We start from the raw sequence: 13437 nt of genomic DNA, 5'->3' as shown, positions 1-13437 counted from the left end.
TGTTAGAACTGCTCTCTGGTTGCTTTTTGCTGCATATTATTTATTGCTGTGGATCGCTGAGCTGACTACCAATATGGAAGATGTTTGCCCATCCGTCAAATAATCCCATTCCTTGTCACTCACATTTTAGTAGCATATAAAACTGCAGACCTAAATTAGGCTGTCTTGAACTGTTCAAGTGTGTAATACTTACTTCCTTTCCACCCTCTTTGTTGCAGGACTCGTCAGCCTGTCTCAGCCCCTCTCTTTTCATGTCCTGACAAAAACAAGGTTAATTTCATCCCAACCGGATCAGCTTTCTGTCCTGTAAAACTTCTGGGCCCTTTACTACCTGCTTCTGACCTGACGCTCAAAAGCTCTCCAAACTCTGGTCAAAGCACAGTTTTGAGTACTCTGACTGTTGAGCAGCTTTCATCTCGGGTCTCTTTCTCCTCTCTGTCAGATGACACCAGCACAACGGACTCTACAGAGTTCTTAGTACAACAGCCATCCCAGCAGTCACCACAGCTTTTGCAAGAACTGCAGTCTGAAGAACACTCCTCTCCTCAAAACTATGTGATAATCTAGAGCAAGGCAGAGTGTCAGTTGAAAACTCAACTGCGTGAGCAACAACGTTTCTGGAACAAAACGACGCTACTTATCAGCATCTTTCTATATTTCAGTGCTCTTCTTGGCAGGGACAAAAATGCTCTTATTTAGCATTTTTGTGTGTGCGTGGGGGGGGGCAGAATGCTTGCAGAATCCGTGTATCATTAAGCATTTTAAGTGGAGACTATGCATTTCATAGAATGTTTGACCAGATTAGTACTGTGTCTTGTGTTCTGTTTCAGATTCTACAGTATAAATAAGCTCTATATCAAACAAAGGTTGCCTGTCTAAATAGAAAATGTCTTGCTGTGTTGTGTTCTATGGAAAATACTGTACTTCAGGATTATGTTTACAATTTATCCAGGTATTTATGTTTTGAACTTCTGTAATACATACAATGCAAAAAAAATGGCCACAGCAGTTGCGCAGTGCCCACCCTATGGCCTAGCTTCAGGTACTTCTCTCGAAGTCTAAACTCAGGTAACTTGGAATGTATATCATATTGGGATAAAAATACTTTACAGCTAAAAAGCTAAAGAGGGAACATCACTCTTCTGCCTTTAATTATTTTATGCATTAATATTTCCTCATTACATTCCACTTCCTTGGAAAAAGTGCATTCAAATCCAGGGGAATAACAACCCTGGACATGGGTGAACATGAGGAGAACCAGCAAATCTGTGATGTTTGACATCACATCGTCATGTGGTTACAAGTAAACAACTGTTGCATTTACCGTCATTTCAGCATGTAAATTGTGGCATTTAAAAGTTTCAGGTGTTGCACAGTTAATGACTGTTAAGCTGTTGTGAATAAAGTGTTCAGTACTAGGCTGTACATAAGAAACATTCCATGGCGTGTGTGAGAGAGAGGATCTAAGGCAAGAGTGTTTTCATTTAATTTCAGCATTTATGTTTCAGGTTTTCAGAGGGGGTGGTGGGAATTTCCTCTCATGTGTATGTTGGCAAGTCAAGGACGTGAAATGCTACTGTTACCATTTTAAAAGTCTAATTAATGTTTAGTTTCTCTTTTAGAGGAAATGTTCATTCATGTACTGGTTGCAAAAAAAATTCTCGGTTTTTTGACAAGCAATGGTCGGTAAACTTTGTTTTATTTGTACAGTGGGTATTTTGCACCTGGACTGAAAACAAAACAAACTCTTAAGCAGCATTTGAGGTTTTGTAAAAAAAAAAAAAAAAAAAGGAAAAAAGCAATAGTTTTTAAGTCACGTTATCTATTCAAAGCATTTCCTAATACCGTCCAGTTTAGGTCATTGGCAGGTTGATTTCTTGCAGTTTGGGTGGACAATGTTGGAGCTTGTGAGTTGTCTTCACAGATGCTGCATCCAGAAACATTTCCTTGCTGCCCTGGAACTGTGAGAGCACTGCTTTTGGAAATAATAACTGCAATACAAAGAGGACTGTAAAGGCAAGGGACATTCAACATTCTTGGGTCTTTGCTTTCAGTTCTGTGGAAGTAGCTTTATGCAAGTCTGTTCCTAAGAAAGCTTGCTTTCTCTGTTCAGAAACTGAAAAGATTTAAGACTGCAGCTGCTGTAGTAGTTATGCTCACTCCACTACTTTCTTTTGAGGAAGAAAGGGGGGGATAATAAAAAGGCCTCAGTGAAGAGTACCTAAGAAAAGAAATATGGAAAATATACAGCATGTGTATGTTGTTGCAAGATGAAGCATGGTTTCCTTCCTATCATCACCAAAGAGTTGGGTAATAACCTGTTAGGAAGTATACACCTACAGCCTCTGTACAGTTGTTGTATGACTGTAGGAGCATGCTGAGAGTGGAAGCTAATTACCTGTTTAATTTTCACACAGTAATTTTTTTTTTAAATACAGTAACAGGCATCTTTAACCTTGCTAATCTCAGGCCTTGGCAAAAGCACTATATAGTTTGTATGTTAAAGCATAAGGGAAAAGCATCCAGTTCTTGTGACCTAAGTGTGCATTCTTTAAAGTTTTACATTAAAGTTGAATATTAAAATACATTTCCCTTCTTATCCTCTGGTTGTTTCTAAATATAACTATATAGTCATGGTTCTTGATGCTAGGGTTTATGGAAAGCTCTATCAGGTGACATTTAGATCAAGAATGAACTCTGGTGTACAATATTTACAGTTATATTACTTGTTCTGTTTTCCCATGAGAAACTAAATATTAATTGTCACATGCACATTTGTTTTTAACATATGGGAAGGTTCTGAATCAAATGTGTTTAAAGCTAATGCTTTGCTATGTAAATTTCCCAGCAGTTGTTGATCTCTGATATATCCTACGTTCAGTTCAGCTGTAGAAATTTGTCAAATATTGTTTCAAGAGTTTTGTACATAGTTGTACTGTTATTTCTAGCCACTGTGCTGAACAGTATTCGAATTACCACACAATATTGCTTTACACAAGGAAATGTGTGGCTTTTGTTTTGTATTTTTTCAGTATAGAAGTTCCTGTGTCTTATTTAAATAAAATTATTAGAAAAAACACACACACACCCTACAACCTGCAAAATGTAGTGTGTCTCTTTTGTTTGAAAGCTGTGTGGAAGGTAACTTAAACATTCAGAAAAAGCATGGGGTATAATACTTGAACATTTCCACTGCAAGGAGGCGGGGATCACACAAGGGCTGTCCCATGTTAAAAAAAAAACACCTTGCATATGGAAAGCTAATACATTAAGAAGAGTAATCAGTTGAGATGTGGGATACTCTTCTTAACATATAACAGCAAAAAGGAGTGGTGAGGCTAAAATCCTATTTCTCTTCTATAGGGTTGTTCAGTCGTGTCTGACTCTTCGTGACCCCATGGACCATAGCATGCCAGGCCTTCCTCTCCTGCGCTCTCTCCTGGAGCGTGCTCAAGTCCATATTCATTGCATCAGTGATGCTATCTAGCCATCTCATCCTCTGCTGTCCCCTTTTCCTTTTGCCTTCAGTCTTTCCCAGCATCAGGGTCTTTTCCAGAGAGTTTTCTCTTCGCATTAGGTGGCCAAAATATTTGAGCTTCAGCTTCAGTATCTGTCCTTCCAATGAGCACTCAGGGTTGATTTCCTTGAGGATGGACTGATTGGACCTCCTTGCAGTCCAGGGGACTCGTAAGAGTCTTCTCCAGCACCACAGTTCGAAAGCATCAATTCTTCGGCGCTCAGCCTTCCTTATAGTACAGCTCTCACAGCCATACGTTACTACTGGGAAAACCATAGCTTTGATTAGACGGACCTTTGTCGGCAAGGTGATGTCTCTGCTTCTTACTATGCTGTCTAGGTTGGCCATAGCTTTCCTCCCAAGGAGCAAGCGTCTTTTAATTTCATGGCTACAGTCACCGTCTGCAGTGATCTTGGAGCCCAAGAAAATAAAATCTGTCACTGCTTCCATTTCTTCCCCTTCCATATGCCAGGAAGTGATGGGGCCAGATGCCATGATCTTCGTTTTTTGAATGTTGAGTTTCAAACCAGCTTTTGCACTCTCCTCTTTCACCCTCAGCAAGAGGCTCTTTAGATCCACTTCGCTTTCTGCCATTAGGGTGTATCATCTGCGTATCTGAGGTTGTTGATAATTCTCCCGGCACTTCTATAGGGTATATACCTTTAATGCTGGGCTTCCCAACCAGTTATCAAATGTTGTGCTTAAATTGTGTATTTCTGTAATGAAACTGTTTACATCAATTTATTGTACTCTTAATCATTTGTGGAGTTAGAAGTCCATTTACTTCCACTGTAAGGTAGTGTAGCTGGAAAACGATTAGTGCCAACCTGGCTAATTCAGAAAATACACACTTCTCCTTTGGACATACAGGCTGTTACTAATATGTACATTTCATTTCTCGTGACTTAACACACACAATAGCTCTGAACTGACTTATTCGCTGTTCTTATCTATTCTCTGCCTATACACTCAGGATAGGAATGACATATTAAAAGGTACTCGCATCCCAAGTGCCTTTTAATATATTAAAAGTCTCAAAACGTAGCGATGGCCACCAATTTGGATGGCTGTAAAAGGGGGGTAGACAAATTCCTGGAGGAGAAGGCGATCAATGGCTACTAGTCCTGATGGCTGTTACCTCCAGTACCAGAGGCAGTGAGCCTGTGTACACCGATTGCTGTGGAACATGGAGGGGGGGCGGGAGGGTGCTGTTGCACTCATGTCCAGCTTGTGGGTTTCTGGTTGGCAGCTGGTTGGCCACTATGTGAACGGAATGCTGGACTAGATGGACCCTTGGTCTGATCCAGCATGGCTCTTATGTTCTTATCTATTGTTTTATAGAAGCTGCAGAACATAAGCTGGTTTTGGTATAGTTTTCTGTGTCGTAAAAATGCATTTTCCCCAGCCCTACAGCTTTTATATATGTGGGAAACTGTCATTATGTGCTTCAGCACCCATTAAAACTTCAGTTATCATCATACATTTTCCAGTAAGCCTTTACTATTAGTTTTTAAAAAGCTAAAACTAAACCACGTCACTTTGTGGCCTGAACATCATAAATTCAAGGAACAGAGCACTAACGTTTTCTTGTACTCATAATATGTTGGGAGTACATCTTAGTGTGTGTTTGGAACGCAGAAATCAGTAGACTGAACTTTGCCTGTGAATTATCCTTAGCTAGCAGGGACCAGGTCTTGCAGGACTCGCAACTAGATGTGGGAAGAAGGGTGGATTGTCTCCCTCTGCAATGTCACACCTCTTCCTGCCACAATAATTTATGAGGGGTCAGTGATGAGTTGATTTGGTGAGCCTGCTGCAATAGTGCTGTAAATTGTTAGAGAATGTTGTAGGCCTAATAGAAATACTTATTCAACAGCAGCAATTTTTCCAATTGCTATTAAATGAAAAGATTGCACAGTAATGCTCAGGTAGTGCAAAGAGCAGTTAAATTAGGTATGCCACCCCTCTTCTCAACTAGTAAGTAGAGCTTGAAGTTGTTTTAACAGGAATGGGGAGACATGAACTCCCCCCACCCCAGCTGATGTACTAATTCTGCTCCTGTCTAGCAGACAGCAGAACTTTGGTGGGACTCTAGCTTTTTACTCAAGTCTTGTCAGCATGCTGGCCACAAACACCCCCCCGCACGTCCCTTCCCCTACCTAATGATACTAGGGAAGTGGAGAGGAAAATATATTCTTAGGGAAAGACACCACTATTCTATCACCTTCACATCTGGAAAGAGATGGTAAAGCACACCACTGAGTCTACTATCTCTTCCCCACAGGTGGCCTTAGATCTCGTGTACATTCAGAAGCAGAAAACCAAAAAGGCTGGTGTCCAGAAAGGACAGCTTAGGGTCTTGTTCATTCTTGGGTAGGGCCTCTCCTGCAGTAGCCATGGAAACAGTGCAGCAACACCCTGCACACTGCCAGGTTCTGTGGGTGTGCCATCACAATATTATCCCCACCTATAAAGCAAAGGAGAGAAACTATGGTCCAAAATACAGCAGCCAGACTTTCGTCTTGCGCATTGATTGGGGCATAGAATAATGATCTTGGGTCAACTTAATTGGCCGCATATCTGTTTCTGCTTGATTTAAAGTGCTGGTTTAGGCCTTTAAAGCCAAATCAGGGATGGGCAAGTTGTGGCCCTCCAGATGGATTGCATCTGCTGTGAATCCTAGCCAACATAGCCAATGGTGAGGGACGATGGGAATTGCTGGCCAACATCTGGAAGGCCACAACTTACCCACCCCTGCTCAAGGACATGGTTAGCTTAAGGACCATCATTTACCATATAGGCTTGCCTGCTCTTTCAAGATCGGCTTTGGAGGCTTTGCTTTCTGTGCCATCATCTTGTGCTGTTAGGTGAGCGAACACAAGAGAGAGCTTTTCTGGTGGTACTGCAGCTCTGGAATACTGTCCTGGCGATCTATCAGGCTATTTGTTCTCCTTCTGTCTTAATCGGAGAACCTTCCTTATTTTTATTTACTTTTTACTGCTTGGTTTGTATTGCATTGTAGATTGCTGCTCTTAGAATTTAATGTCTTAACATGTTTGCTTTTTAATATATCTTTTTGTTATACTGTATTTTTATGTTGTGAAGCCACTCTGAGCAGGTAAAAGATCTGGTTATCAAAACAACTTTTCCTAGTGGTGGTCAATTCAGTGAAAAGAGTATCTGAGTAGGCAGTCCTTCCAATAAGTAAGAACCTGCATTTTTCACTAGGATACAGTAATTCAAATACCAGTTTTGTCTTTTGTTCCTGGAAGGCTGGACAACTATTCTTAAGAGGTTACATGCCACTTGAATCTTACCAGGAAATGGTCTGACCTTAAAAAGGAGTTAGCCCCAAATCCCTTACTTTTTATTATAGTAGTGTCCTCCAGACATTTTTTACTACAAATCCCAGTATTCCTAACCATTGGCCATGCTCACTGGGGCTGATGGGTGTTGGTCCAAAACATCTGGAGGGCGCCAGGTTGGGGAAGGCTATATTATAATATATTATACTAATATACTTAGCATTCATTTATGTAGTTCTTTAGAGTGTAAACTTCACTTATATTCCAGGCGTCAAAACTGCTCTTTGACATACCTAAGTAAAGTGCTTCCTTCCACAAACTGAGAAAGACTAAGTAGGATGTGGTGAGTTTCCATTCTAGCTGGTGATCATAGAATAGTATAGAATCATAGAATAGTAGGGTTGGAAGGAGCCTACAAGGCCATCAAGTCCAACCCCCTCTGATGCGAGAACAATGTTCAGGTTCTTTGCTGAACAAGGTAGGGCTTTATTTAGGATCTTCCTGGTTAAAGGCACTTGTAGATACCCTTTCGTCATGGGCATTTTCCTCTTTCAGATTGATGTTGCTACATTAGCAATTAAGTGTGTGTGCATGTGAAACCCTCTGTTTCTTAGGTAGTTTTTGCTCAAACAGTGCATTACTGTCACCTTTCTCATTGTGTGTTTTTCTGATACTGAAAAGGCATGCCTACCCCAGTCTGGGATCAGGACCACCTACTCCTGTATGAACCTACCTAGCAGCTGAGACTTCCTGAAGGCCAACTCTGGGTGCCCTCACCTGCAAAGCTTAGGCAGATGGCTACTACAGAGCTTTTCTGCAGTTTATCGTGAACTGCAGAACTCAAATCCAAGAGAGATCTGACTGGCACCTCCAATATAGGAAGCTGACTTGCACTGAGTCAGACCATTGTTCTATCAAGCCCATTATCATCAGTGCTGACTGGCAGCAGCCTTCCAGGGTTTAAAGCAAGAATTCTTCCTACCATACCTGGAGATGCCAGGAATTGAACTTGGGCCTCTCTGCATGCAAAGGATACTCCAAGCTATTGTCCCTCGCCTTCAGGACTGCTCCTTAAGTGCCAGGCAAAGTCTGTCCTGTTTATTCAGGCTTTTGGTCGTTGACTCTTGTGGCTTGAAAAGCTGATCATAGTGTTTAGTCCAAGGGTGCAGAACCTCAGGCTTGGGGTCAGTGCCCACTCCAGGTTTTGGAGGGCCCTTGGGCAAGACACCCTCAGTAGGCCCCCACTCTCAGTGAGCCAGCCTTTTCACCACCATTGTCTGCAGCTACTATTGCTCCTCATCCTCTGTCTTATTGTTGCTACCACTTGCTTGCTTGACAATGGCATCTACTGCTTTTCCTTCTCACCACCACTGTTTGTGCCAGAGCAAGAGGTGGGTGAGATAGCAGGGTGCAGTGGCGAGGAGGAACAGCAAGTCTAGGGGGCTCTTGGTGGGCCCCTCCTGGGGTGTGGGCCCTCAGCAGGTGCCTAACCATGCCTACCCTTGAAGCCAGCCCCGCCCAGAGTTCCAATCCGGCCACTAGAGCTCCCAAACTGGTCCCCCAGGGTTCCCCAGATGTTCTTGTCCCCTTCAATGGCCCCACCCCTTCCCCTCATCACCAGTTGTTTGATAAGAACATAAGAAGAGCTGTGCTGCATCAGGCCAAGGGTCCATCTCAGCCAGCATTCTGTTCACACTGTGGCCAACCAGCAGCCCATGGGAAACCCATAAGCAGGACACGAGTGCAACAGCACCCTCCCGCCCATGATGATTTTCCAGCTTTTGTGCAGCTTAAACACAGTGGCCCCAAGGCAGCTTACAATGAAAATGTAAAAATGCCAAAATTAAACAGCATGAGCAATAAAAGGCTCACAAAAAGCAATAAAAACTCACCAATAAAACCTTAATTGCTTTTATCTAGTATGTTTTTATAATGGCATATTAAGAAATACTGTTTGCTTTTTTATTGTTTTATTTTTAAGATAGTTGATGTTTTTTAATGGAATTTTGTTAATAATCCGGATTTAGTTGTGTGCAACTGGACTGGCAGAAGCGAACCTCCTTGCCCTGCCCACAGCAGCCCCTCCAGCACCCTGAAAATGCTACAAAGAGGGACATGGGACCCTGCTGAAAGGGGTGACCTGTGGTACGGAGGGCAAGGGGGATTTCGTAAAATTGGGCAAAAGCACCTTCTGGGAGCGGAGCCTTTCTATCGATGGAAGGCAGCTCCTGGATCCATCCCAATAATAATAAACAAATTATCATTATTATTATTATTATTATTAGCCTGTTTATGTGTTCAAAGTGCTTCACATGCATTATCGAGTTGGAATGCTTTCAACAATACTGTAAGGCAAGTAAGATTATCTCTTCTGTGGCAGAGGGAGAGACTGAGGCCAAAAGAGGACTGAGGCCATCCATCTGCCATCCATGGCAGATGGATGGCCATGTGTCCTCTTTTATAGAGGGCCATCCAGTCCCAAGTCTGGTATAAAGACTGAACCATCAGAAGGAAGAGAAGGGGCTTTGAAGCTGCCCATCAACAGCACCTGGACAGCAGACTGAGCAAGGCTGATACATAGGTGTTCAGGGAATGGAAATTAAAAATCTATGCACACAAGCATGAGATAAGGAAGCACATTTGCCCCAAGAAATGTAGACAAGGAAGACTACCCTGAAAAAGAAAGGCAAGAAGGAGCACTAGCACAACCACATCCTGCAGGTAGCTTGTGCTTTTGAACAGAACTATTTCCAGTGGCCAACCTAATTATGGAATTTTAAATGTGCTTCAGGTTATTTATTCCCAGAGGTGAAGCGCTCTACCCTTACTTTTACAATGCATCATTGTGTGAAAACAATTGTCCAGGCAACTTCTGCTAGCAACAGGGGAAAAATGGTGTGGCGGAATACTCATTTTCCATGGCTAGCAAAGATCTGTCCCAGATTTTTTTAAAAACAAAAACTTCAAGAGCTCATCAAGGGAAAACATCAATAGAGCAAGTAATTCAGGAAATATATTCCCATGCCAGAGGAAATTCTTTTGTTTAAAGGGAAAAGGGAAGAACAGTGACCTCAGCTCCATTTAACACCAGTTATGCTCTCGTTTTGCCTTTTGCCTTCGCTGTGTGTTAAAACCCCAGAAAAGACGCTGCAGCAGCAGCATGAAATATAAAGCATAAAGGTCTATTCCAGAAGTTTATTTTGAAGAGTGATCCTCCTATGCATTACCATCAACATTTTCACCCTAGAGGCCATTCTCAGCTTTTCTGGTTAACCCTCCCATGCAGGCCAGGAGACAGGGCCCAACATGCCTTTGTGACCAGTGTGGAGACAACATTTGTGGGGTGAGGATGGCCCTCATCCAGACTGCAGGGCCAAAATCAGCCCAGATGCTTTTTGTTTTACACAGATGTAGACTTAGGACATTGTCCCTGGCACAGTAGTAAACAATGCCCCCCAATTTATGCCACTTACCATTCAGTTTTCTTTTTATAAACAAAAAAGCACCCAAGGCATAAACAGTCTGAAGAAATCTACTGCTCTTTGCCACTGGGATGCTTTATTTGTCTTACATGCAATGTAAAGAATGTAGGACATAAAGACATAAGCAGGGGTGGTCCAAGGTATTTTGCTGCCTCACCAACAGCCTGCCTGGTCCAGCATCCTGTTCCCCACAGTGGCCAACCAGATGCCTCTGGAAAGCCCAAAGCAGAACATGAGGGCAGCAGCCCTCGCTGTTGTTGGCCCCCAGCAACTGCTATTCAGAGGCATGGTGCCTCTGCTCTTGGAGACTGTATAGCCATGTGCATAAGCAGCATAGCCATTTATTGCCATATCACTTTGTATATGAATTTTATTACTATAAGTCACCTTGAGAGGGCTCCTAGCCTAGATTTTTTTCAAATAAATTAAATAGTGACTTGCACAGCCTCATTGATAGCCTCATCCTCCATGAATTCTGGATCCAACCCTAGGTATCTGAAAACATATGCAAGAGGCAGGGAGGTACAAAATCGCTCTCAGCCTCTCAAGAGACCAGCCGGATCTTGAGTTGGGAAGAACAGCACTTGAGTCTCTACTGCACAAGGACGTATGTCACCATGGAACTTGAAAGGGCCCAGGGACTCTTTGTGCAAGCAGGCTATTGTGTTGTATGTAAATAATGAACTGAATCTTACTACTCCCTGGGAGTTGGTTCACAGACATTCTTCTTGAGGAGGAAACACATGGATTCAGCTCTCAGTCCGCTGAGACTTGTGGCTGCACTCAACTCCCCTGCCCATTCCGCTTCAGTCCTCCCCGCAGAAGATATAGGCAAAAATACTAGCAGACTCCTTCCAAGCACTTGCCATACTTTTCATGTGTTTGAAAGCTAAAAGCAGCAATAAAACCTATCCACTTTTCGTGGTGTTGGTATTTTATTAAGTTATTTTTATGATTTTAATATATTATTGTAAACTGCCTTGGTCAAGAACATAGGAGGCTGCTTTACACCATGTTAGACTATTGGTCCGTCTAGCCTAGTAGTGTTTACTCTCACTGGCAGTGGTTCTCTAGAGCCTTGGGCAGAAGCCTTCCCCATCACCTGCTACCAGTTCCTTCTTTAACTGGAGATGCTGGGGATTGCACCTGGGACCCTTTGCTTGCAAGACATCTCCACCACTGAGCTATGGTGCCCCTACAGGCAGGGTAAAATTAATTTTGGTAGGAAATGTTATTTTTGTTTCTGCAAGATTACCAAAGCAGCTTTAGCACTGTTGGGGATAAGTAATTTATTCCTTTCTTCCTCTTGTAGGCCCAGTGAAGGTCGAATCTAGACACTCTCATGGTTTGCACCTTCACTGCAGCTTAAACAAGCCACGGTGGCTTGTTTTAACGCCTGGCGTGTGCCGGCCACCACTTGCCTAATTACTTGCCTGGGCATGGCTTGCCATGTTGTCCAAACCCAGGCAGCATGGCTTGTTTGAGGGGGAAACAACCCTCAAATCACCCAACAACAGGCCATGCTTAAACAAGCCACTATGGCTTGTTTATGCCATGGTGATCATGTGAACCAGGCCCACTTTCTACAAGGTATTTTAAAGCATTTCATCATGACAAAAGGTTATTTAAGCAGTCTGTCAGTAGCTGTGAATATGGAATATATTAGATGCACCCTGAGCCAAGAGACAGAACTACTTAAAACTTCAGGTGACAAGCTAAATAGAGGATCCATGTAATTCTCTATATGGAAATAGCCTCAACATAGAAAATTGGACCCATATAAAGCAGCCTTTATACCAAGCTGTACATGTTGCCTGTTTTGCTGCTGGACTATCTTAAGCAGAAAACATATTAAAAGGTAGTTTAACTTGATTGATGCACACTCTTCAAGCCCACTGTTGGTTCTGCTTCTGTTATCCATATGGAATTAAGTACATTTTTATAAAAGGTTCATAAAAATTGTTATTCATTCTTTCCCCTCAACAACTTAGGGAGCAATCCTATGGCCACTAGACACTGTCTAGAGGGCCATTGGATATGCTCATTTCTGGGAACCGACTTCAGAGCTCGCGCTCCGAGGTCGGTTCCCGGAAAACTAACCTCCTCCCTGGTCCACGTTGCCTCTGAGGCAGCGCGGAGAAGCCCCATCCTCTGTGCTCATAAGAGGAGCGCAGAGCGACTGAAAAGGGGCTGGGCTGGGGGGATGTTCTGGGGTGGGGAGAGCGGAGCTGCACGTACGACACTTCCAATGTGTCATACGGCAGCTCCCTCTCCTGGTTGGCCCCCCTGCTGCTAGACAGCTGAAAATAGCTGTCTAGTGAAAAATAGCAAGGTAGGAGAGGCGCGGAGGGAATGACCCCCCCCCCCCTGTACCTCTCCTGCCTTGCTTTGGATAGGTGGTCGCCTCTGAGTTCGGAGGCGGCCACCTATCCAGTTAGGACTGCGCTCTTAATCTTAGAAATCGGAAGTTCCCCAAAGCAGCTATTCTTAGCAGAAATTCTCGCTAGCTGAAATGATCAGATTTTAATTAACACAAATCTTCTAAGAACAGCAAATCAATTATCATTTCTGCTACAGCATCACCTCTCCCACCCTGCTATAATGCCACAGCCATTGTGCAGCATTTTTATTTAAAAATATCCTGCTTCAAAAAACAAAATATGCAACTATGTACAACATATACAACATGCAATACATACAACCAAAAGGAATTCTTAAACTGGTCAGATAATGGACCAGATAATTGTTAACAGAATGATTAACAGACATCTCCAATTAAATAACTGAGACTGAGCACATGGCCAGCACAGCAAAATACTACAAAAACATTCAACATGACTTAATACTGATGATGATATTATGTTTATCATCACCATCATCACCATCAACAACTCATCTCATACTTTTTCCCTTAAGTCTGGGAGTTCAGTTTGGAGATAAACAGTCTGGTTGCCAAGTTCCATTTCTAGACTCAAATTACTGTAATGGCCATTGTTTAAAATAAAATTCAAAAATATACACATTGTGTATACAACACTAATGACCAATGCTGTCTTTGCATTAAACAAAATTTGGCTTTATTGGTTGTTAGTCATGATACACAGAGCTTTTTAAGGTGGGAGGGTGGTGGAAT

At 42.7% G+C, this 13437-nt stretch overlaps 1 protein-coding gene across 4 annotated transcripts in view; it reads left to right on the top strand.

Annotated features, from left to right (window-relative positions):
• The window catches only part of GLCCI1 (glucocorticoid induced 1), a 56909-nt gene extending 53816 nt beyond the window's left edge, over nt 1-3093 (top strand). For 3 of the 4 annotated variants that reach the window (XM_084858739.1, XM_084858737.1, XM_084858736.1), the window contains one exon: nt 219-3093. In XM_084858739.1, the coding sequence (XP_084714865.1) occupies nt 219-567 (349 nt within the window). In that variant the 3' untranslated portion in view covers nt 568-3093. The remainder of the gene's footprint in view (nt 1-218) is intronic. The other variant, XM_084858738.1, reaches the window with a different exon arrangement.
• The last annotated feature ends 10344 nt before the right edge of the window (nt 3094-13437 follow it).

Source organism: Heloderma suspectum, chromosome 5, assembly GCF_057233095.1.
Source record: "Heloderma suspectum isolate Gila_16-S chromosome 5, 16-S_ref, whole genome shotgun sequence".
Classification (NCBI taxonomy): Eukaryota; Metazoa; Chordata; class Lepidosauria; order Squamata; family Helodermatidae; genus Heloderma; species Heloderma suspectum.
The sequence above is the reverse complement of the archived record's forward strand: the minus strand, read 5'-3'. Positions and strand labels throughout refer to the sequence as shown.